This window comes from Alosa alosa, chromosome 8, assembly GCF_017589495.1.
Source record: "Alosa alosa isolate M-15738 ecotype Scorff River chromosome 8, AALO_Geno_1.1, whole genome shotgun sequence".
Taxonomy (NCBI): domain Eukaryota; kingdom Metazoa; phylum Chordata; class Actinopteri; order Clupeiformes; family Clupeidae; genus Alosa; species Alosa alosa.
The window spans coordinates 5,539,439-5,564,140 of NC_063196.1; the positions used below are offsets into that span (position 1 = coordinate 5,539,439).

A 24,702-nucleotide genomic window follows, 5' to 3' on the forward strand; every position below is an offset into this window, starting at 1 on the left:
GAAACACAGAGATGTGGTCACACTGGCTATTTCTAACACATCCACTTCCATCAGAATGACTCAAAAACCATTCAGATGCAAAGCAGAGGCTTTTCAGCTACTCCGGGGTTATCTGCAGACATCCTGTAAAGTCAAGTCCTGTCACGTATCTCTCCGACTATGTAATGCAGGCTATATAGCCCCAATGCAAAACGCAGATGTTAACCTGAAGTGAACTTACTGAAGTGGTCTCGACATACGTTTTCCATTTCAGTGTTTATATAGAGAAAAGCGACGGTTGAGGCATTCATTTCAAACATCAGTTACCCACATGGCAATGGTGGTAGGCCTAAAACTTAGTTTCTCGGCGTCAGGGGTTAAAAATCAAACCTTCCTGGCGAAATAGTGGAGGGAGCTATTACCTGTTTGCCCTTCAGATCATGACACATGGAGCAAATGTTTGAGCAATGTCGCTGGGCAACCACATAACCTGATGTGGTCTGATTGGATGACCATGATAATTCGCCTACTGATAACAGTTCTCCAGCCAAAAAGCTACCCAATATCAATGGGATCGTCAACAATACCTCGCCTAGAAGGCCTAACGCTGCTCAAAAAGGTTGCCTTGTAGCCTACACCATCAGCTTTAGGCCGTTTTGCTTTGGGATGGGGCATCTCCAGCAGATCATCCGTTTTGTAAAGAGGAGCTGGCTGCATTCACTTACACTCCTACACCATGATAAGTTATTTCCTTTATCCTTTCAAGCTAGAAAAGAAGAAACATATAAAAGTGCCCTCAACCATTCCATTCAAGGGAGAGAAAATGAACGTGCATCATTTAACCACTAGGTGGCAGGAAAGGCCTATCCAACACCAAACCCTATTTTCAGCCACACCAGCCAAGTTGCACGCCATAATTGAGTGTTTCAGTGTGGACTGTTTCTTTGAGAAATGATCCCTCCCAAGATCAGGCTTGGGTATTGTGGTTGCAAATATGTATGACAACCAACAAGTCAGGAAAAGCAATCTGTATTTTGGGTATTTAAGCAAGACTATTTGGTTCTTTACGTGGGGTGCTAAAAATGCAATGTATTACTATTTTGACATCAGTATTCATTGTAGCTCTAGTGTCCACCTTCCATGTTGACAGGGGCGATAGCAGCAAGTGTATAGGTCGTTTTGTCTACTGTGATTGGGTGAGTGAGACAAATGGCCATTCATAAGGTTCTTCCAAAGGACAAGAGGCTAATGGCCTCAGAAAACTAAATAAACATTCCAGACCTCAACCTATTTCTCACCTGCACCTCTTTAAATCATGTATACATGCACATCTACACACATAACCCATGACATGTGGGCACAATCACACACACAAGTTACTGTGGTCGTTGCCCTGGATGAAAATATAAAACTCACGTTTGCTTTATTTCCTGTATATAGAGATATACACCACTTGAGACGCTGGGAGAAGAGAAGAGTAGAGTAAACACACGAGGCTAATGAATACGGGCTCGCATCACAGACGCTCCAAATGCTGAAACCAAAATGTCTCCAATTACAAATCCATAAAAAAATGTTAGAATTCAAATTCTAAACAGATCTAATGCAAAAAAGTTACATGTATAGAAGTCTGTGACAACCCAACTGACTGCAGTTGCTGATAACCTTTTGATTCTGTACACAGTTTTTTTTGTTTTGTACAAAATATGAAATCTACCATTTATTATAGATAGAACAGCATAAAATAAAAGTCCATTATATATACAATATATGAAGCCATTTAGTACAAGACGCATACTAAAGGACACTTTGCAATATTTTGTAAAGAAAAATATATTAAATTAAAAGCCTCAGGAGGTTAAGAATTAAAGCCATGTAAATGAAGAACAACAGTCACCAAACATGGTGGCATGAAATTACAATGGAGTCCTAGTTAGAGGCTGTGAGAACCCTTCATGAGTCAAAAAGCATTCGGAAGAGAGCAGAGGAGATGCTAAACGCATGTAAACAGACCTATCCTTAGACACACTACTCTTGTCCGACTACAAGGGACATCAGTCAATGAAAAAGTATTGGTGAGTGCTATTCTTCCATAATAAAAAGCAAAAGAAAAAAAAGAAAAGTAAAGCAAAACCAACAAAAATAAACTGAAAATGTGATCATGGATAGTTTCTATTTACAGTTTGCACATTCAAACATGGACAAGCTTTCGCAGGCAAAAGAAGAAAAAAAATAAAACAAACTTGCAAGCATCTTGACACACTTCACAGACAGGAAGGACACCCAAAACACCAGCTTCAGCAGAACACCAGCCTGGGACACGACGTAGAGGTTCAAACAACGGTCCCCAGCTCAGGGGAACCATGAGAACTGAGGAATCAAACAATGGTCCCAAGTTCCAGGGAACCAAACACTGAAGAGTGGGAGGAAGGATGAGGACTCACCCACAGAAACGACACAGACAGATTCACAAACTCACACACAAAGAGAGGTGGATACTGTGAGAGGCCGAATCCACCCCCCAAAACACACACACAGACACACACACGTCACATCCATCATCTAGGTGTTTAAGTCGATATAAAAGGGCTCGTTGGATGTTCAGTGACCTCTTTGGCTATCTACCATCTACCAGCCTCCTACAGGTGAGTAGCCTCACCTGACCAGCGGTTGGTCCAGTGCTTCCATCTGTGGCCACACAGGGGCGCTCTTGCCTTTCCGTTTAGGCATACACTAAGTCTGGTCATTTCACCTCCACTAGTGTCCGGGTAGTTAGGGATGTTTGATGGTAGTCCATGCTGTCTGCACTGATGAGACGCCGCTGCCTTCACTGAATCAACGTAAAAAAAGACATCATGCTGTCTGAAAACCCATCTCTCTGTGGCAGGTCAGGATAAAATTACTGTTAAAATTATTTGACTTTATTTTTTTTTTAAATAAAGGAGGGGGTGAGGGGTTCGTTGCGGATGTGCTGAAAGTTGTCAGGGGTGGCAATACGTTTTTTCTTAAGCCAAATCAAATAAGCAGCAGATGATGAGGTATGCACACACACACACACACTAGACACAGATGCGTCTTTCCCTTCAGCTCTCCAGAGGCTGAGGTTTGTCCCATGCCACTGTGAGGAGTGTGGCGTGAGGCCGCAGGTGGCCCTCTGTGCTTATCCGCTTGAGCAAAGGCTTCCGAATGAAAAGCTCCGTTTGTGGGCCGTACTGCCCCCCGGAGAAGCAGGAGGACGGGAGCCAACTGGCCCTGGGGGCCCCAGGCACGAGGGCCCATATCTGGGCAGAGACGCCGGCGCACACCGCAGAGGAACGCTGCTGGAGGACCAGCCGACACGGCTGCTCTGGAAATTCACATGCACACGACTCAAGGGGGAGGGGAGATGGAGGGAGACTGTGTGAGAGGGGGAAGAGAGAGAAAGAGAGGTGTAGAGTTGGAGCGTGCGCATTTTGCATTTTATCAGGTGAGTGTGTGGGGCAGAGAAAAAAGGGCCAATTCTGCAGAATAACAGACCTGCTTACTCGAGCGTCCAGCTCCTTACTGAAGAATGGGAGGATTTGTGTGTGTGTGTGTGTGTGTAAAAAAGCTTTGCTATGTTTTAACAAAACCAAACACTGAAGAAGTTGTTCCATTATGATGCCGGCTTGTAGACCATTGTTTGAACCACCAAGCCGTGCCAGGGGGTGAAGGTATTGCCAACAGTATTATACAGCATTAAAATAGAAATAAAAAAAAAGAGTAAAGAAAATAGACTCAAGTTGGCACAAATCTATGTTTCTACAGAAGAGTAGTCCAATTCTGCCTTCACCACATTCTAATAGGTCAGCATGTTTTTTTTCTTTTTTTTAAAAAGAAACTTTTAATAGTAATAATAATTATTATAATAATAGTATCTTTTGTGTGACATAACACACGTTTTGGCTGACAGTCCCCATTGCCAAATCAAACCAACAGTTAAAAAAGAAACAAACATACATACATACATACATACATACATACAGTTGTGAGCCATCACAGGCACAGAGCTCACAGCCTTAGCGGCTGACCCCACTACCCCTCAAAGGTCAAAGTTCATGGGTCAAGAGGCATGAGGAGGGGCTTCTCCTTGCCCATGTCCTTCCGAAGTCCACTCTGTTGCGCGCACACACACACACACACATCTACACACACACGTCGTTTTTTCTACTCAAGTCCATGACGGCAGCCCATGCCAGGCACCTTTCTCATTGTTGCCACTTTTCGGGTTTGCTAAGAGACGCAGTCTGATCGACCGTCAGTGGTGGACAGGCACGTAGCGATGCTGCTGTGAAGCCAGGGGTGGGTGGGGGGTTAAAGACCTGAGAACAGAGGGAGAGAGAGAGAGAAAGAGCAAGAGGGAGCAAGAGAGAGAGATAAAAGAGACAGACGGGCGGGGTGGGGGTCAGTAGAGTGGGCTGGGCTCTTAGACGACGGCCAGAGGACCCCCTGGCCTCTGCATGTGTGTGTGTATGGAGTTGGAGGGTTAATGGACTCCTAGACCTAACTTGTCCTGTGTTGGGGACGTATGTGTGTGTGTGTGTGTGTGGTCCTCTAGTGGGCATCAGCGGGGGTGAGGACCTCTTCGGCACGGCGGTACGTCTCCAGGGCTCTGACGGTGGACACATCCTGAGGCAGCTCCGACTTGCGTCGCACCAGGGGACGCTCCTTACGGGGCTCGTGGGGCTGCAGGCAGACACACACACACACACACACACACACACACACACACACACACACACACACACACACACACACGCATACATTTATTAATTTAGCTGTCTCTTACAAATGAGGACTAACATTCAAGCATTCCACACCACAAAACTAGCAGAGGATGACCGTGTTGAGTTTATCAGAAGAGAGTCATGGGAGGGATTCAGATGTTTACAAACTCCCATCAATGCGAGTGTGTGTGTGTGTGTGTGTGTGTGCACTCCTGACTCCATGTGTGTTACCTGTGTGGCCCCCTCCTCCACGTTCTTCCTCAGCATGTTGACATCGTCCAGCAGAGGCCCGTCCGTCTCCATGTCCATCGGGCTGCCCAGACCGGACGGGTCCACGTACGTCTGAAACTACAACGCACACAACACATAAACACATACACAAATGTACACACGTGCACAGGCACACACACACACACACACACACAAAAGTACAAACACAAGCATAAATGCGTGGTGTTTGGAATTTTCTTTTTAGCTTTCATAATGCCTACTGCACTTCCGGAATTCTTTATTTTCTTTTTCTGCTTGTTTGTGAATTTTGTTACATCCATCTTTTTTTTATTTGTTAAATTTGTTTAAAATGAATAGTGTACATATTTGGTTAAAATCAATTCCCTATTTTAGTTTTCGAAACTTGTTTTGGTTGGTCCAATTGATTGTGCAATCGATTTTCGAACATAAAGTGACAGCCCTAGTAAGCACTGGCCACACATTCACATGAATCACTGTGGACAACACCACTGAAACCACATGCCAACAAACAAGACAAAGAAACTCAATCACAGCAGTTTAGAATCACTTTTTGGAGGTATTCACAGATAACTAGTTTGTACATCCTCACAAGATGTTTTTATGGCATGTGGTCATATGAAGGACCAATAGCTAGCTTGTTAGCGTTGTCTGAGCGTGTCCTGCCAGGTGACTAAGACTGATGGAAAAGTGATGGGCAGTTTGTGGCTTCCAGCCCTTAGAGGTTTCTGGCGGAGTCGCTGCGCTGACACATGGCCCTCACACACTGCCAAAATCCCCGCAAAATGTATGTTTTATGTACCAAATTTGCGGAACGCCTGTCCTTTTCACATAGACCGAGGCGGAACGGCGGGGCGAAGTGTCTCGCTAAATTTACTACCAAGCAGCCTAGACTTTTTGCCGAATCGATAAGTTCCGGCACCAGTGTGAATGGGTTAAGGTGGAAAGGTGAATCTGGGCGGGCATTTCGATGCTATGTCCAGCCCACCACAGGAGATTGCAAATAAATCTAACTGATCAAGAGCAGCAAAAGCAGAGACAGCACATTATGACAATCTTAAAATTCACAAAGTCTCCAGTCATTTAATGCCTGCTAGAGTTGACTGTAGCTCGGAATGTAATCGGTTGCCATATTAGGCTAACCTAAAATCCAGCGATAAAACAAAGCATGAGCTCATGAGCGTCTGTCTGCCCTATATGTATATCCTCTGATTGTAATGTTTACAGATATCTAGGCGATATTTGTGACATTTATTTTGTATTTGGCCTGTTATAAAATCATGTATTGAACAATTTAAACACATTGCGAACCCCAAAGTTGGAGACATGCATATAGACATTGCTGCAAATTTAAAACCGGATTACTCTGGAATGGCTAACTGTACAGGGGAATGCTTTTGTGTTCGGTAAGGCCTGCTGTTTATTCTGATATATTGTTTGTCATGTGTTGAGGGAAAGTTCGCGAAGTATTCCACCAAGATGAATGGGTAGGAAGACGGGCGCAGAAAATATGATCAAATTAAAGTTACTTTTCTCGCAAACCGTTTACCACAACAACTAACCACTAACATTGTTTAAAAGTTGAGAAAAAGCTCTTCCGTGTGATACATGTGATGTCTGTGATGAATAGGCTACTTCACAAGTAGTTCAGCAAATTTGGGACTATCACTCTACACGCCCCCTGTTGCACGTCACATTTTAATTTGCTAGTTGATCCTGCCTCCTGGCTCCCCAAAATGCCACATCATGTGAACAGATCAGCAGGCCGGCAAATTTTCACCTCGTTTTCAGACACACGTTGCGGCAAAAAGAGGTCTCCTCTTCCCGCAAATTTAGCGTGATCTCTGTGTGAAAAGGCCTACAGAGGGGGGCCCCGACAGGTAGGCTTCAGGGGGAGGGGGTGTCGATTTTGTCCAGCCTCTTTTTTTTGTCAAAGTTCACAAGCCCACAGCGCAAGAACTAAACCATGTAGGAGGCTCAAATTTTGCAAAATGCCCCATTGACATCAATATGTTTTATATAGAGTCACCACACTGCCATCTGTGGTTGTATAGAGTAACCTGTGGTAGCTCTATACAAAACATATTGATGTCAATGGTGCATTTTGCCCATGTTCAGGGTGGAAAGTGAAAAAGAAAGATTTGCATAAGACAAGTCAAATTGGTGTTTTTAAAAAGAAAAGATCATTGAGAATAAAGAAAAAATATTTAAAAATCTTTGTATATTCCCACAAGGTGTTTAGGTGCTCTGAAAATGAGAACCAAAATTATTTTTTAGACTTCTAAGGTCTGCTGTTCAGACCCTGAAGGAATTTATTTTCTGTTCATTGTTTTTTGTGAGAGTGTTTCTACTTATCTCAGTAAGGAAAATAAATCAAGAGCCTATGTTGAGTACATTTATGTCTTCTGAAGGCTTAAACAGAGCCCAGCCAAAAACTCCAATAAAATTTGTATAAACTTTGAGGGACAGCTATGACCATGCAGGATTATCCAGACCAAACGTGACGATTTTGCTACATACTATTCCTATTTATGTACCAGCATGCAAAATTTGAGCCTCCTACATGGTTTAGTTCTTGTGCTGTGGGCTTGTGAACTTTGACAAAAAAAAGAGCCGAACAAAATCGACACCCCCCTCCCCCTGTAAAACTGGCTGTATCTTGGAAAGTATTGATCTTACATAAGAGTAATTTTACAGTGCGTCTCCTGGGTAACATAGGTACACCTGGTCGTTTTTTCAGAATTTTTTGAGACCTAAGTGCGTGGGCCCTGGTTGAATTGACGTGGAATGACCCTACTTGGGTTTTCTGAACATTCTAAAGACTGCAAACATCAAACCCATCTTTAGAATGTTTAGAGATTGTTGGGTAAGTGTGCTGGCACCTTCAGGTGCAGCCAGGCACAGCCACAATCTGGTTAAGACCCAAGACTTATCTGATCACCTTCCCTAGACCCATCTCTGTCTAGTCTCTCTCTCTTGTGCTGTGCTGTGGTGTGGTGACCCCACAGGAAGCAGCTGCTTCCTGGGTAGGACAGTGGTTTGAGTATGTGTTGTGATTACCTGTGGATTTGACTTGGCCAGATTCTCAATCTTTATCCAGGCCTCCTCGCGTTCCTTCCATTTCATCTTCTCTCTGCGCAAAACCATCACATCAGCCACATTACGCGGAGAAACCATCACACCAGCCACATTACAGAGATAATCTCACAAGACAGATTAACTTCAATGGAAACAAATGACCAGGACATACTTGTTCTTCTCCGCCCTGAACTGCTGGGTGCAGTCATCAAACAGCTTCTGGTTCATCTCCATGAAGAGCTTCAGAGCATTGTAGATGAGCCCGTGAATCGTTCTGAGGGCACAACATGGGTCAGAGCATCAGTCATTGTTTATTTGGGAAAGACTGACTGAGCATTAAGCTTTTTTTACAACACCAGAAATACAGGGAACATTTTTTGCCTTGCACTTAAAATATACATCAAACCTGTGTCTTATTCTAAAATCCTGGGTTACAACTCTCAGTAATTTGTCAAAACTCTTGGCAACTCGGCCCCAGCTGTGGCGCAACTGGCTGGGGTACCTGCACTGTACGCCGGCGACCTGGGTTCGATTCCCGCCCCGTGGTCCATTCCGGATCCCATCCCGACTCTCTCCCACTCACTTCCTGTCATTCTTCACCGTCCTGTCATTAAAGGCATAAAAGCCCCGGCCCCAAAAAAAAAACTGCACGATGGGTAGAGTGCGAGTGCCACTCTCGCAGTTGCATGCTAGCTGTCTCAGTGCCACAACTCTTACATTGTTTAGGTAAAAGCTGACATCTAGCATATAGCATCAAGCATGCTGACTGGCTGACTATAAGTCACACTTTTTTTCATAGTTTGGCTGGTCCTGCGACTCAGGTGCAACATATATATTTATATATATGTTTTTTTCCACTTCATGACACATTTTTTGACTGGTGCGACTTATACTTCGGTGCGTCTGGAAAATACGGTAGGTTTGTCAGAAAGACGCTGGTATCCAATGTGCTTTTTGTCTGTTCCCGCCTGCTACGGGCTGCCTGGTGGAATGTTTTGGGTGCGATGTGAGTGTTGCTGTGTGAGTGTGTGAGTGGAGTGGAGTGGAGTGGAGGAGAGTACTGACTTGTTCCAGTGGGTCTTGGAGTTGCGGTAGAGGGAGGGGAACATGATGGGCAGTATCCTGGCTGCGTTGTCACTGATCAAGCTCATGATGTACTCATTGTTCCAGTAGTACAGGGCCCTCTCAGCCACCTGCGCACACACACACACACACTTTAATACAATAAGAATGCGTCATAATGGCAGTAATAAGTCTGCGTCATAATGGCAGACATAAAACGGGACTCATTTTGGCCAGTGCACTAGTCTTGATCAGGACACACAAACACACTTACATTAGTACCAGGAAGGTGGTGTATATCTGGAATTGGGAGCAGCCCCCGCCCCCACACACACACACACGTGCTTACCAGGAAATTATGAGTGGACAGAGGCCACCCTGTGTGTACCAGGAAGTGGGGGCTGGACCCCCACACACACACCCACACACACACCCACACACAGCGAAGGTGTGTACCTGGAAGTGGGGGCTGGACACACACTTGGCCAGCTGTCTGAAGAGCGGCTCCATGACCTTGACGAACTCCGAGGGCTCGATGACGTCCAGGATCTCCTCCAGCTCGTTGAGGAACATCACCTCCTTGGGGCTGTGCGTCTTGGGCCAGTACTTCAGCAACGCCATCACCACCTGACAGCAAGACCACAACATCACCACGAAACCCACCGTCATTATCAATCTCTCAGAATCTCCACAGAATACAACACCCGCATTAATCTCCACACTAACCACTAACATGAAACAGCACCACAGTAAATATTCAGCACTACACACCTGCATTAATCTCAAGGCTAGTGTTTGTCACGATACCAAAATTATTGTTTCGATACCGATATAAGTCAAGAATTGCCATTTCGATAATTCTTTGATACTTTTAAAAATTAATTTGATTTGGGGGCCACCACCTTAACGTCATCAGTAATATTGAATATAGTGTGATATTCACACCAGTGGCCATCCTAGATTCTGCTTGACTCTCTCTCCACACACACAAACACATACGGAAAATGATGGCTTGTGTCATATGTTTCTATTTCACATGTTTTGGAATTCATATTAAGCTTATATATCTATCTATAAAGCAAGAAGTGACATTTATTATATTGTTATATTATCTCTAGGCCTATTCATTATTGAATGCTTACCTGGAATTATGTTTTTCCCTATCCTATTTTCAAAGCAGGCCTACCTGCAGGCATGTAATTGGGCTACAGGAATAGCATGTTTGAACGGGCACTGCACTAGTTTTGTTAATAATGTATGGTATTTTATAATCTGCATAAATATTAGCTAAACATTTTTTGTACTTTGAATACTTCATATTATTTTTTTAAACTATTACACTTACATATCTTAAATTGAATGTGGTGTGTAGGGCTAATTGAGCGCACATTGGTTGTGTGTAGGTGTAATTGTATATGTGAGAGTAATAAGCCTTCAGTCTCACGGTTTTAGGCTAGTGAATAATAGTTGTGCATAGTGCTAAGGAGATGTGGATGCAATTCATTATGTTTTCTATGTCATTAGATAAAATAAATGTTCAAAAAACTAACAAGTCGTAGAAAATCTTTCTGGGATCATAGAAGAGATAAGTACCTTGCAACATTCATTAATGATTTTAGTGACCACTACACGAATGACAGACATGACCTGATTTGTGTGTGTGAGGATAAAAGACGGACAGCCACAGGATAGGGGAGGAGGCACTAGAAGCATGCCTTGCACACTCACATGTTACTTCAAAAGAACACAATCATTCTTGAAAGTACTGAAACTAATAAAATTGGGCATCATGAAATGTTTAATTTCAGGGTATTGCGATACTTTTGTGGTATCGGTGCACCGTGTAACACTACTCTAGGCAACATCATTGCCCCAACATCCCCACAGAATGACTCATCACTACTCAGCCAGCATATCCATCCACCCAACCACCACATTACCACAAAATACACCATAATCATTAAGTCACACTTCAATTACCATCATTAGTCACCCCTCAATTATCACCACTGCCTCAAAGAACTAATCAAATACCACCCAGTACACCATGCCACACACACTATACATCAACATTGCCTGAAGCACGCATAGCTACATTTAGTCAACCTTTGAACGAAATCAAGATAAGCGCCTACATGCAACATTACTACAAAACTATTCCTCGTGGGCGAATACAGCCCTGCGTATTACCAATAAACTACTAAAACTAGAGGAGGAGTGGAAGAGGAATGAAGAGGACCAGGAAGGAGTAAAGAGGAGCAGAGGCTTACCGGCTCTGTGAGAGTGCTGTCCTTCTCCAGAAACTGGACCACACAGTAGGCCAGCTGGGTAAAGAAGAGACAACAGTCAGTCAAGAAGCACACACACACACACAGTATCACAATGAATGTGAGAGGAAGGCCCTGGCTTCTGCTTGGACTTGCTAATGTCCCTGCATGTCAGCTGACCCCAGTTAATTAGTTAGCTTCAGGCAAGCCCCAGGGCATCAGGCAGGAAGTCAGTAGCCCTGGTCAGTTTGGTTGCAACTTGCTTGTCTGTCTATCTGTAGTGAAGGAGGACGAATGCTCAAAACACCACCGCCATCTGGGGTTCTTCTCCATTTTGTTGACTGACTTATAGTGGGGGACTGGCAATGCTAGTAGATGTCTGAAAACACCTTCAAGATTCTTGCATTTTGAAATCTGCATAAACAAACTATGATCTGATCAGACCTTCATCTAAGTCCTCCGAGTCTCAGAATGTATATCTATGTGTACAAATCCATTCTTTGCCATAGGTTCACAAGGTCTCCAGCACCATTGTCCATGTCGAGAACTGCTTTATCATGGTATGTCTGGCACCCTCAGTGAGGTGAAGGCTTTTCTTCACAAAGGGATGGGAGCTTTTTCTGTTTTATTATGGCTAGCTACAGTAGTACGACGTTGTGCCACCAAGTTTTGCAACACCATCGATACAAATATTGAATGCATAACATCGAAATTAATTTGACTGTCTAGCTTACAATTGCCTAATAAGACAGCTGGGTGACTAATAACCAGTCAAATGTGAAAATTATGTGTTTTTTCTTCACACATCCAGTCAGGGCCTAGCAGCCTATTCAATTACAGCCTCTCCTGGTCTTTCCTTTGTCTGAAAGTGCAGTTACACAACTGCAATATGCTATGAGAGAGAGAGGAAGAGTGCTCCTTGGAGCTCTACAGTGTTATTGCTGCTCAGGCAGACAACCAATTTAGCCTGTCAATCACCTGGCCTGAGGCACTGGTTTGTGCGGAGACAGTGGTACCGAGGAGAGGAGAGAGGGCAGGAGAGGGGGGAGGGAGATGGGGGGGAAAGATAGAGAGATGGGGGGGAAAGATAGAGTAGAGAGAAAGAGAGAGCAGGAGGGAGAGAGACAGAGTGAGAGAAAATGGAGAGATAGCGATAGCGAGAGAGAGATAGCGAGAGAGAGAGAGCGAGAGAGAGAGAGAGAGAGAGAGAGAGAGAGAGAGAGAGAGAGAGAGAGAGAGAGAGAGTAAAAGGGAGAGATATAAGAGTGCGTGATGGCCAGATCAGTATTGATGAGACTGGACTTCCTGGTGACAGGAAGGCTGCCCCTGGATGTGGGTCAGCGGAGCCAGACAGCCAGCCAAGCAGAACTGCACCACTGTCCCACTTTAGCCCTCACTCACCGGCCTCCAGGCCGAGGCCCAACCCCACTGAACACACACACACACACACACACACACACACACACACACACACACACACACACACAGTACAGATAGACCATTCACACACAGACACACTGAAGCCAGGGCCCAAGACTGAGCATGATTAAAGGAAAATGAGGCCTTTATTTATTTAATTACTTACTTTTATAACTAAAAAGCAGTACTTTATCCTTAAGTGCACATATCCCTTTGGGCTGTCTGGAGAACTTCAGACATGCGGTTCTCTTACATTTACCATAGAGGACATGTGCAGAGAGAAGACAGATTTACACGGTGTTTCCCATACATTGACTTATTTGTGGCGGCCCACCACAATATCAACATTGACCACCACACAATGATTTTCCAGGTTGTACTAAATTGTGCTTAAATCTGATTAGCATCATAACCATGCTGTGCTAATTTGTTGAAAACTGTTGCATTCCAGTTAATTCTGCAAACCTACCACCACAAATAGAATTCAACTATGTGGGAAACACTGTTTACATACACACACACACACAGACACAGACACAGACACAGACACAGACACAGACACTCACCTGTGGGTGGTAAACGCTGAGGGACTTGACTTTGTGTAAAGGCAGCAGCACTTTCAACAGGAATATTTTGTGTTCCTCTTTCAGAGGCAAGGCAAAGCCATTGATAATGCTGCAAAAGAGCACAGCAGAAAGGCACACATAAGAAACCGTGTGCTCCCACTCAGTGTTAATGGTTCTGTTGCTCTATGTGCCGGACCGTGCTTCGCTGCACTGGTTTGTGTGTGTTCATATTTGGCAAACAGTGGCGAACGTTCGTAGTGAACAGTTCAATTTAAACAATTTGGTGTTAACATTCCATTGTAACGGTAACTGCATTGTTACCTTCATCAAACTCGCATCCAGTTCCAAACTACAGTATGTTCATGGAGAACTACCTCCAAAAAATTGTTCGCCTATGTTTGCGAATTTGAACGCACCTCTGGTTTGGGTGCACTGTAGTCAGCAAGTCTCTGCATGTGACAAACGCAGAACCAACTGAAGAGTACAAAGAAAGGACTAAACATGTCTACATGTAGTCACAGTTGAGCCCATACATTATGACACCCATGCCAAATTTGGATTTATGGTGCATTGGTATTTGACCAATAGCCGTCTTATGCCTGGAAATGCCATATGCATGAGATGAATAATACATAGTGCTAGAAATGAAAAAAAAAAAAAAAAAAAGAAATTGGTAAAATAAGGTAAAATTTAAATTGGCCCAAGTGTACCTTAGCAGTAGAAAGTCAGAGATGAGACTACTATCGATAGACTTCAAAGGGTTCACTTACCTTCCTAAAATTTCCAATAATTCTGCTATTCCATTGTGATGTTCTGTTTCATATATGAACCTGGACAGAAAAAATAAAATAAAAATCAATACACAAGCGAAGTGGTGAAAAGCCATATTAACTATAATATTAACTAAACTGATCCAAAGCATGTTTTCAGTGCAGCAAGGACAGGCCTTTTTTTAAGAAAGGACCTCCCTGCTGTGATCATGAAGACGTAGAAGAACTGAATCAATTAAATGACGAAGGTCTGGTCATCGATTGATCTGACCATCACAGACTTGTTACTGGCCAAGTTTCAATTTAACCCCATATCAGTGCTCTGGGCCCCGTCGAGATGCACGTGTGCGTGTGTGTGTGTGTGGGGGTGAGTGTGTGTGAGAGTGAGTGGGCGCTCTTGCTCACCTATAAAATATATTATTGATCTGTTTCCTGATGTAGGCTCGCAGGCCCAGGAACTTGCCGTAAATGCGGTGCAACGTGGTTTTCAGGAAGTCTCTTTCTCTGGGGTCCTCACTGTCAAACAGCTCCAGCAGCTACACACACACACACACACACAGACACACACATAATGACTCATTCAAATAATCATCATTTCTTATTTATGAGCTCATTTACAGCAATGAGTCGAGTAACATGGGCATACATAATGGACATATAATTACACCAATAAAATAAGAAGGACAAAATAAAACAAAGAACTAGGAAATTTCAGACCTGCCAACCTTGAAGAATTTTCCCTCCCAGGCACCCCGAGCCAAGAAAAAAAAAAAATTGCTCACGTCGGCCTTCATGCATGCAGGCAAAAACAGACATAGCCATACATAGACACATTTTGGATAGCGACCAATCTTTAATGTTGAATATCTATCTAAATGCGATCCAATGTGTTCCTGAAAGTGCAAACTAAATCTTTTACAGTAGCTCTATAATGTTGACAATCTGTTTAATAATCCTGACCTATGAAAAACACTTGTGTTGATAGGGACTGATATATTGTCCATTTTCTTATATGTAGTCTCATTCATGTCTGGTATTAAGTATAAGTATAAGTATATATACTCTTTTGATCCCGTGAGGGAAATTTTGTCTCTGCATTTATCCCAATCCGTGAATTAATGAAACACACTCAGCACGTAGTGAACACGCAGTGAGGTGAAGCACACACTAATCCCGATGCAGTGAGCTGCCTGCTAGAGCGGCGCTCAGGGAGCAGTGAGGGGTTAGGTGCCTTGCTCAAAGGCACTTCAGCCATTCCTAAGTCATTCCTTTTCAATGGAAGCCGGCTTCTCTCAGCTGCAAGAATCAGCAAATCCGTCGGCGTCGCGTTTTGGCGACTTGAGCGTCAAGCAGAAAGTTGAAAGTAAGTCAACTTCATGGTAATGAGCTATGACGCGGTTCAGCAACCAACAACCAATCGGAATAGACGGCCTTTAAATAAAGTAGTAAGATAGAACATGACCGAACGTAGAATGCTGCCACGTCAGAGCGTCCAAAGCTTCCCTGTACTTTTCTGACAAACGTCCTTGACAGGGTGACCCGAGCTTCTTTGGAAGCTTAAGTCGGCGGCGGTGTGTACGTACAGTTAACCAGCCCTAACCAGTAGGCCACGGCTGCCCCATTACCTCTTTCAATCCATTATTATTGAAGATTTATTTTGTAAATGAATACATCTATTGGCCATGTTATGCCAACATATTTGATTCACCTATAGGCTACAGTAGATAGAGGCTTATGGACATCTGCTGTTGTCAGTGTACAGTCTATCCCCTTGCTCACAATGTTTTGTACATGTTTTGTTTTTTTCGTAAAAAAAAAATACATTCAATGTTGCAATTATTGTTGCAATTATTACATGCGGACTAATGCAAATTACTGATTTTTGAAGAATTTCACTTGCACATGCACTCAATTTCTTTGAGATCGCAGTGTCTGTCTGCCATCTGTGAGAATGCAATGGTTAGGCCTACATTATCCCAACAGTGATAGGTGCGCGATCTCCGTCTTGAAGCCTATTATTTGTTCTCGTTTGTTTCCACGCTAATAATCAAGAAGAAGGATCTATATCCTCCAAAGAAAGCTCAAAATATTTAGCCTAGGTCCACTTTCTTAATGTGAACTCTATCTTAATGGCTGCATTTTGTTATGGTTGGATGGTATGGTTAAAGTTATGAAAACTTTAACCATCAGCGACACATTGAAAATATGCTAACTGAAATAACTGGTGAACGAGTAATAACTTTCCAAGACAACATGAAACTATTAGGCCTAGGTGAATTTACAATCACACTCAGTGGAATATGTTTAGTTTCGCAAAACGGCAGCTGGGGGAACGCAAATTTGCAAGTGAACACTTGTTAAACTCACCTCAAGTCTTTCATTTAACCCACTGTTGGATAAAGTAAAAAAATAACAAAGACAGGCCACTATGCTTTGCCTGTCATTCTCACTTGTCACTTTATCTTTGTATCTCATCCTTGCATGAAATAGATTTGCGGGAGATTCTAATTCACATGCTCAAGGAGCTTTCCGGAGAAGTTGGATGCCTGCTGGTTTTTGCGTAGTTCTAAGTGGCACACTGATAAAGGCCATAAGGCCGAAACGTTTGTTCATTAACCCCTGTTGCTAATGAAATAAACCAGTAAGAAAGAAATCTTGCTGGTTATCGTAGATCTAAGTAAAAAATCGTAGCGGCGTACTTTGATGTGAAAATGCGTGGTTGCTACGCAAAAAAAACGTACAGGTTGGCAGGTCTAATTTGAGTAATAAAAGATTCATAGGATAAAACTGATCATCCCATGGATAAATGAAATGTAACAGAAGATATACACACACCAATATAAGCAGGCATTAACATGCAGACAAACATACACACCTCAGTATCTCTCAACCAAGCACAAACTCACACACTAAAGTATACACAGCTCAACTCAAAGACAAAAACATCTCAGCACAAACGGAGTGTGTCTAAACACCACACATCTCACCACAGGGGTCCCCCAGGGCTCAGTGCTGGGCCCCCTTCTCTTTGCTATCTACACCACCTCCTTGGGACAGATTATCTGTTCGCATGGCTTCTCATACCACTGCTATGCAGACGACACACAGCTCTATCTGTCCTTTCCACCTGATGACCCCTTGGTTTCAGCACGGATCTCGGATTGCCTCTCAGACATAGCTACATGGATGAAGGCACACCACCTCCAGCTGAACCTCTCAAAGACTGAACTGCTGGTCCTCCCAGCTAAACCTACCATACACCACGACATCAACATCAAATTTGACTCCCTGTCTGTTTTACCTACCAGGACTGCAAGAAATCTAGGAGTTGTTCTCGACAACCAACTAAACTCCTCAGATCATGTTGCCTCAGACGCCCGGGTCATGCCGTTTAAGACTCTACAACATAATGGAAAATCAGGACTTACTTGACTCAAGATGCTACCCAACTTCTGGTTCAGGCAATAGTCATCTCACGACTGACTACTGCAATGCCCTCCCTGACAGGTCTCCCAGCCCTGCGCAGTGAAACCACTTCAGATGATCCAGAACTGGGCGGCGCAGCCTGGTCTACAACCAACCCAAAAGGGCACGTTACCCGCTGCTCATCCAGCTACACTGGCTACCTATGGCGCCCCAGATCAAATTCAAGGCTCTAACGCTTGCCTACAAAGTAGTCTCCGGTCCTGCTCCCACCTACTTGAATGCCCTCATACAGACATACGCTACCTCCAGACCGCTGTGTTCCTCAGATCTTAACGACGCCTAGCTCTACTACCACCGCACGCCTCAAGCCAATCCAAACTTTTTCTCATCTGTTGTTCCTCGTTGGTGGAACACACTGCCAGTTCCCACAAGGGCAGGGACATCCTTCTCCATTTTCAAAAAACTCCTGAAGACCCAGCTCTTTAGAGAACATCTCCTCTCATAGCAACACTTACAACAAGTCTTACTGATCCTAGCACTCACCAGCCGTCTTAAACTGACAAGTAACTGTTAAAAACAGCACTCACTGATGCACTTATTCTTACTGTACTCTAATGTTTTTAAATTGTCCTAAAATTGTTGAGAATTGCTCTAAAACTTAAACTGTTTACCATGTTGTTAGTAGCTTTGGCTAAAAATGCGTCAGCCAAATGTAATGTAATGTAATGTAATGTAAACATACCTGCATCACAAATTTCTGATCAATGTACTTCTTGGCTATGTTGGGTTGGAAGTCTGGGGACTCCAAGAAACGCAGGAAGAATTCATACACCAGCTGTGGAGTGAAGAGACATTACGCAGCAAGGTTAACACATACTGCAGCATTCCACACACACACACACACACAGTAATTCAATACACTTCAGTTTCAAATTCAGTTACAGCTAGTAATGTCTTTGCACTGCACCGACATAACCTTTGACTGACATTTGCTGCATCCAATCATCCAAGGGTATGTGACATTGAGGCAGTACCTGAAGGTGTGGCCACGCTGCTTCTAACGTGGGCTCGTCCTCCTCCGGGTCAAACTCCGCCCCTGTCGGGTTTGAGGAAGGGGGTAGCGTCCTGAACATGTTCACGGCAAACTACACGCACGCGCGCGCACACACGCACACACACACACACACACACACACACACACACACACACACACACACACACACACACACACACACACACACACACACACACACACACACACACACACACACACACACACACACACACACAAAGTGACAGGGTCAGCGGAGAGCATTAGTGCCGTCTTAGCCAGTCAAAGACACATTAAAGATCTGGCCTGTCAGATGACAATTCAACACTTCAAACACCATTCAGCAGGGAACAGTGGTCAATATTTACACGGCACTCTCCAGCTCTGCGCTGGCATTGATGACCGCTCTCTCTCTACTCGATCTGTGTGGGCAGTGCATCCACACTCAGTCTCTTTTCTCTAGCAAATGCGCAGAAGAGCACTTCATGTGAAACACTGTTGTATGCCTTTCAAGAGAGGAATCCTTGGAGGCTTTCTTCTGGCACAACGAAAACAAATTTGTAAGAATCACAACAAAGACAAATAGGCCAGCTAAGCTTGTGAATGCACTTGTCTGAGCACAGCCAGAAGAGACAGACCTATTGCATATTTTAACACACTTTGCCACCATGACAACCATTCATCTGAAAAAAGAAGGGCTGTATAGTGCATCTTGCAAAGGGTGATTTACCAGTGCAGCATTAGTACGATACAGCTTTGCGTATGGCAATATGATGCATGCTTGAGAGACTGAGTCACTTGTTCGTTTGAAGTTTGTGTGTACTTCTGTGTGAGGGGAATCAATGTGCTTTGATTTGAACTAGTATTGTAGAATACAAGACAATACCTTGCAAACAATACCTGTGTGCAAAAAAAAGTTAAGGTACAGCCCTGAACAATTCTCCTCATTTTGGTACTGACCATGGGTCAGTATATTATGGAATAAAAAAACATGGAATGAACAGATGAGTCATTCTGTAGCCTTGTCTTTAAAAAAATAAATAAAAAGAACCAGTGGATTCACACTGACAGAAACACACTCTTTGACCACATGTTGTCAGCAATGTCTGGATGGCTATACACCTGGATGCAAAGCTGGAGCATATCTGTCACATGATTAACATGCAGCACATGTTCTGATTGGACTGCATCCCATGATTTACATGATTGTTGTTCATATCATTTCATTGCTTTGTTTGCTTCCCTCCCTAGTTAACATGCAGCACATGTTCTGATTGGACTGCATCCCATGATTTACATGATTGTTGTTCATATCATTTCATTGCTTTGTTTGCTTCCCTCCCTAGTAAAGCCTTCTCGAGTCTGAACTAGAGATGCACCGATTGATAGGCTGGTGACCGGAAATGGCCGAGTTTCACGTGATCGGCCATGTCCGGCGACCGGCTGTTCAGTCTGAGATATGCCGATTTTTTGCCGGTCAAATGCATTTGTGCGCCGCACTTGACACAACATCACCCAGCTGAGTTTGAAGAAGCTCGCAGAGGCCAACACTAAGGGCTGGATGCACAAATACCGAGATTTTCTCTGTGCAGAAAGCAAACACTGTGCTTTACCATATTGCGTGGAATTTACTAAGATGCCACTTCATTGCGTAAACAACGTTCATCACCGCCCGTCCCTGCCCCCTCTACAACACATATTGTGTGCCCACAGCTGAACCACAAGTGCAGTTGAATGGAGTTAACCGATTGAGTCATTAAGAAGAATAACAGTTTAGTGATCATACATGATAATAAGATGTCAACAAGTAGTGACTTCCTACAAAGTAGTTGTCTAGTAGTTGTTCTCCACTTGAACAAAAACCTGAACTATTTACAGCCCGTAGACTAGGGCTATGACTTAATACCGTAGTCTAGTAGATTAGGAGTGGAAAGTGGATGATTCAGCTGTCATAATTGACGCATTTAACCGGAATTTGGATTACACCTTTAACAGGCCGAAATTCATCACTGCAAAACAGATGCACGCTGTTTTCATACATATGGCGGAGTATCCAATCAATCGCTATTAGCACTTCTTCCATGTTTGCGTGATCTTCCCAGTGCCCATATTTTCACTCACCCTCCCATAAATGCATCAATGCATATGAAAATATATTCTATGGCAGCATGTTCAAATGATTCATGAAAATTGTTTTAGTATTTTTAGTTGGATATTGGATGTGAGAAGAAAAATGGTTGTTCCATAACGTGCTTTAAGTAGTGTGAGAATGTCCCACACTGGGATTTTGATACTGCAGCTGAAGTTAGATTTGAAGAAGAATCTGTAACACTTTACTTGACAGTATCGACATAAGAGTGACATGACACAGTCATGACACATGAAACCTAACCCTAACTTGTTATGACAAAAAACGAATGTCACTTAATAACAGAAGCGTTGTGTCAAATGTTTATGACATGTCTATGACAAGTTCATGACAGTGTCATGTCACTCTTATGTCGACACTGTCAAGTAAAGTGTAACCGAAGAATCTGTCTGTTCACCGGTGTTAGGAAGAGGTGGCCTAGCAACAAGCTCGAACTAAGTCTAGGGAAATTAGATGTGCTGCCTAGGCCAGAGTCCCTAACCTAAGTGTGTGCAATGGTGTGGCAGTCAGTGTGTACGAACGAATAGGAGATGAAATGCAAGAGGACACCAGCTTACCTTCAAGTCCTGGACCAACCACAAGATTGCCTTCTAGGCTTAATTCAGCCCATGCATAATTCCTACTTCCAAGAATGTTCATAGAAAAATGTGGGGAAAACCCCAACACAAAAACAAAACAACGAAAACGTGTCCAAATACAAAATATATCCAATGGGAGAAAGAGAATATTCATCAAAAGGGTCCAGGGCGGAAACCATGAGATGCTGGTAGGCCCCAAGCAGGCCTTTCCTCATGCCAAACTGAGTTCCCTCCATTAAAGCTGCTTCATGGCTTTTATAGCTAGCTCACAGCTACCAGGTCAAAGAAGCAAACTGGTGCCCCCTTGTGGATGAGATGTGTTTGTGAAAGTGTGCGGTCTCACAAAGTGCAAATCACAGGCAGCACATCGTAACACCGGTTCCATATTTTTTAACAGCCATTCCATTATTGAAAAGTTGAATACATTTCTATGTTGAAATGTTATATTAATGAAAAGATAGAAAATCGGAATCGGCTAAAATTGCAATCGGTGCATCTCTAGTTTGAACCATCTTCTCTGTGCATACACCTCTACATCAATAGTCACCTTAATATAAAGACAGGGTCTTTTTACTTCTTTCGCCAATGGACATCACTGTCTGCTCCACTGATGTAGGAGATTGCAGAAGCCATTTGGATTTACAGCCCTGATGCACAGGCCTTGCACTGCACTCTTGCTTGAGCTGGCTGATGAGCTGTGGCATAGTATTATGTAAGGGCGGCAGGTCTGGAGTCGTTTGTGGCATCAGATATGCATATGATCCTCTGATTAACCAGCCTTTTAAACCACACAGGAGCAGAGAGACACACACACACACACGCTCAAAAGACAAACAGGAAAACACTCAGATTCTGTGGCCATCTCTTTACTTTGATGTTGAAAGAGGGAGGGGACCTTCAAAGTGGGCTGAATGGTCTTTGGGGCCTGGATGACAAAAGCGCAGACACACAGACACACACACACACACACACACACACACACACACGCGCGCGCGCTTATTGTCATGCTGATTTAGCAAGCTTCTGCATTAGCTATTCGAGCGCTTGATAAAATATGAACACAGGGAGAAGAAAGGGTTCATTTGCACTTCGCTCACCAGCGTTTACCAGCCTTGCATGAGCGGGTAAGACTTAAATAATAAATATAACAGCAGCAACTCAGCTGCAACTCATCCTCCCACTCAACCTCCCACTCATATGAAAGTCCCCGTCTCTCAAGACTGTGTATGTAAAGCAACCCAGTAAGACCTGTCTGTCTGCAGAAAAGTTGGCCCTAAAATGTGCATACCAAGGAGAAACAAATTGGATTTGTTTTGTAGATAGTACCTGGGTAAAGTTTATAGATAAGTGGAGAGCACAGACTCAGAAGTTAGAGAATTGAGCTTAAAAGGTTAAGTCACTGCACGGTCAAACACACACACTGAACACAACAGCGCTGACATTGCAGAAAACTCAAATAAAAGAGTCAGTGCCCTTCTTTTACCATGTGCAGTAACTCTAGGTAGATAGGGGTCAGGGTTATAGATAGATAGATAGATAGATACTTTATTGATCCCCAAGGGTTATGAGTGAGGGTGTAGAAAACAGTGGTTCTCACTATTTGCAACCCTTTTGGGAAGAGGGTTGTAGTAAGAGCTTGGGGCTATTCGGTTGGGCCTTATTTGCCATGTGCACCACTTCTAGGTAAACATTTCTCACCATATGTACTATATTGAGTCAGGATAATGAGTCTTAGGTGTTTAGGATAAAGAGTTATCAGATTTAGATGTTTAGGAAACAGGGTTCTCAGTTTTAGGTGTTTAGTATACAGGGTCATGAGTTTTGGGTGTTTAGTAAACAGGGTTCCGAGTTTTGAGTGTTTAGGTTACAGGGTTGAGTTGTAGGTGTTCAGAATACAGGGTTATGAGTTTGGGGTGTTTAGGACACAGAGTTTTGAGATTTGGGAGTATAAGAAACCAGTGACCAGTGTCTTACCATGTGCACCACCTCTGGGTAGATGGGCTCGGTGATGACGTTGCGGTTGTGGGTGATGTACTCCACCATCTCGCTGAGCGCCGCCCGCTTGACCTCCTTCCATTTGAGGTCGCTGAGCGGGTCGGACACAAAGTCGAAGAGCACACAGCACTGCCGCAGCTTCTGGATAAACAGTTTTTCCTGCTCCGCTGGGGGCACATCTGGAGGAGGGGGGGGAGAGAGGGAGCCAGGTTATTATCACACTGATACTCTATTTGTGTTGGTGTCTATATGTTTACAATATCGTTTGCTTTTGGAGCAGATGTGTTTGGTGAGGGCTCTAGTAACTTCTACGTTAAACCTCTTATCTTGCATGTTTTCCCCACAAAACTCACATCAAAAGAGTTGTGCAAAGAAGACAACATGACGAAAGCAAAACTGAAGTGGTATTAAGCAGTTGCTTTCATCCAATGGACTTCCAAGGGTAGGTTTGGGAATCGAACCCGAGCCGACCAATTGTCAGACAGACACAACCACAGCGCTGCCACATGGTCATCATGGCCAAGCAGCACGTTTCCCCCGTGACACAAACAAGCAAGCACTGCCCCCACCCTCAGGTGTGGCATGGACAGAGCACTTCCACCCTGCTACTGGGGTCTGGGGCACCTGAATACCACCTGAGGCACCTGGGCTATGGAGGTTTTTGACCCTCCAAACCCGGGGAACCCTGCTCACAGCGGAGTCCTTTTTTGGGGGCAGCCGTGGCCTACTGGTTAGGTTGCCGGTTCGAACCCCGACCAGTAGGAACGGCTGAAGTGCCCTTGAGCAAGGCACCTAACCCCCCCCACTGCCCCCCGAGCACCGCTGTTGTAGCAGGCAGCTCTCTGCGCCGGGATTAGTGTGTTCACCTCACTGTGTGTTCACTGTGTGCGCTGTGTTTCACTAATTCATGGATTGGGATAAATGCAGAGACCAAATTTCCCTCGTGGGATCAAAAGAGTATATATACACACTTTATATGTTAATTATGACAACATGATACACGGCCAGGGCCCGCGATCCAATGCGCTTATTTACAAAATGTGCGCTTTTGGTTAATCTAGCCCAACATGCAGTGTAGCCCATCATTATAGATAGATAGATAGATAGATAGATAGATAGATAGATAGATAGATAGATAGATAGATAGATAGATAGATAGATAGATAGATAGATAGATAGATAGATAGATAGATAGATAGATAGATAGATAGATAGATAGATAGATAGATAGATAGATAGATAGGATAGATAGATAGATAGATAGATAGATAGATAGATAGATAGATAGATAGATAGATAGATAGATAGATAGATAGATAGATAGATAGATAGATAGATAGATAGATAGATAGATAGATAGATAGATAG

General features: G+C 43.7%; 1 protein-coding gene across 3 annotated transcripts in view; it reads right to left on the reverse strand.

The window, feature by feature from the left end:
• Positions 1-1,377: 1,377 nt before the first annotated feature.
• Positions 1,378-24,702, reverse strand: part of LOC125299660 (serine/threonine-protein phosphatase 2A 56 kDa regulatory subunit gamma isoform-like) — a 45,432-nt gene continuing 22,107 nt past the window's right edge. For all 3 annotated transcript variants that reach the window (XM_048251029.1, XM_048251031.1, XM_048251030.1), the window contains 13 exons: positions 23,314-23,513; positions 18,596-18,706; positions 18,304-18,396; positions 14,541-14,671; positions 14,136-14,195; positions 13,366-13,474; positions 11,384-11,437; positions 9,570-9,740; positions 9,117-9,244; positions 8,224-8,325; positions 8,034-8,106; positions 4,956-5,072; positions 1,378-4,683 (listed from right to left, as the gene is read on the reverse strand). In XM_048251029.1, the coding sequence (XP_048106986.1) occupies positions 4,552-4,683; positions 4,956-5,072; positions 8,034-8,106; positions 8,224-8,325; positions 9,117-9,244; positions 9,570-9,740; positions 11,384-11,437; positions 13,366-13,474; positions 14,136-14,195; positions 14,541-14,671; positions 18,304-18,396; positions 18,596-18,706; positions 23,314-23,513 (1,481 nt within the window). In that variant the 3' untranslated portion in view covers positions 1,378-4,551. The remainder of the gene's footprint in view (positions 4,684-4,955; positions 5,073-8,033; positions 8,107-8,223; positions 8,326-9,116; positions 9,245-9,569; positions 9,741-11,383; positions 11,438-13,365; positions 13,475-14,135; positions 14,196-14,540; positions 14,672-18,303; positions 18,397-18,595; positions 18,707-23,313; positions 23,514-24,702) is intronic.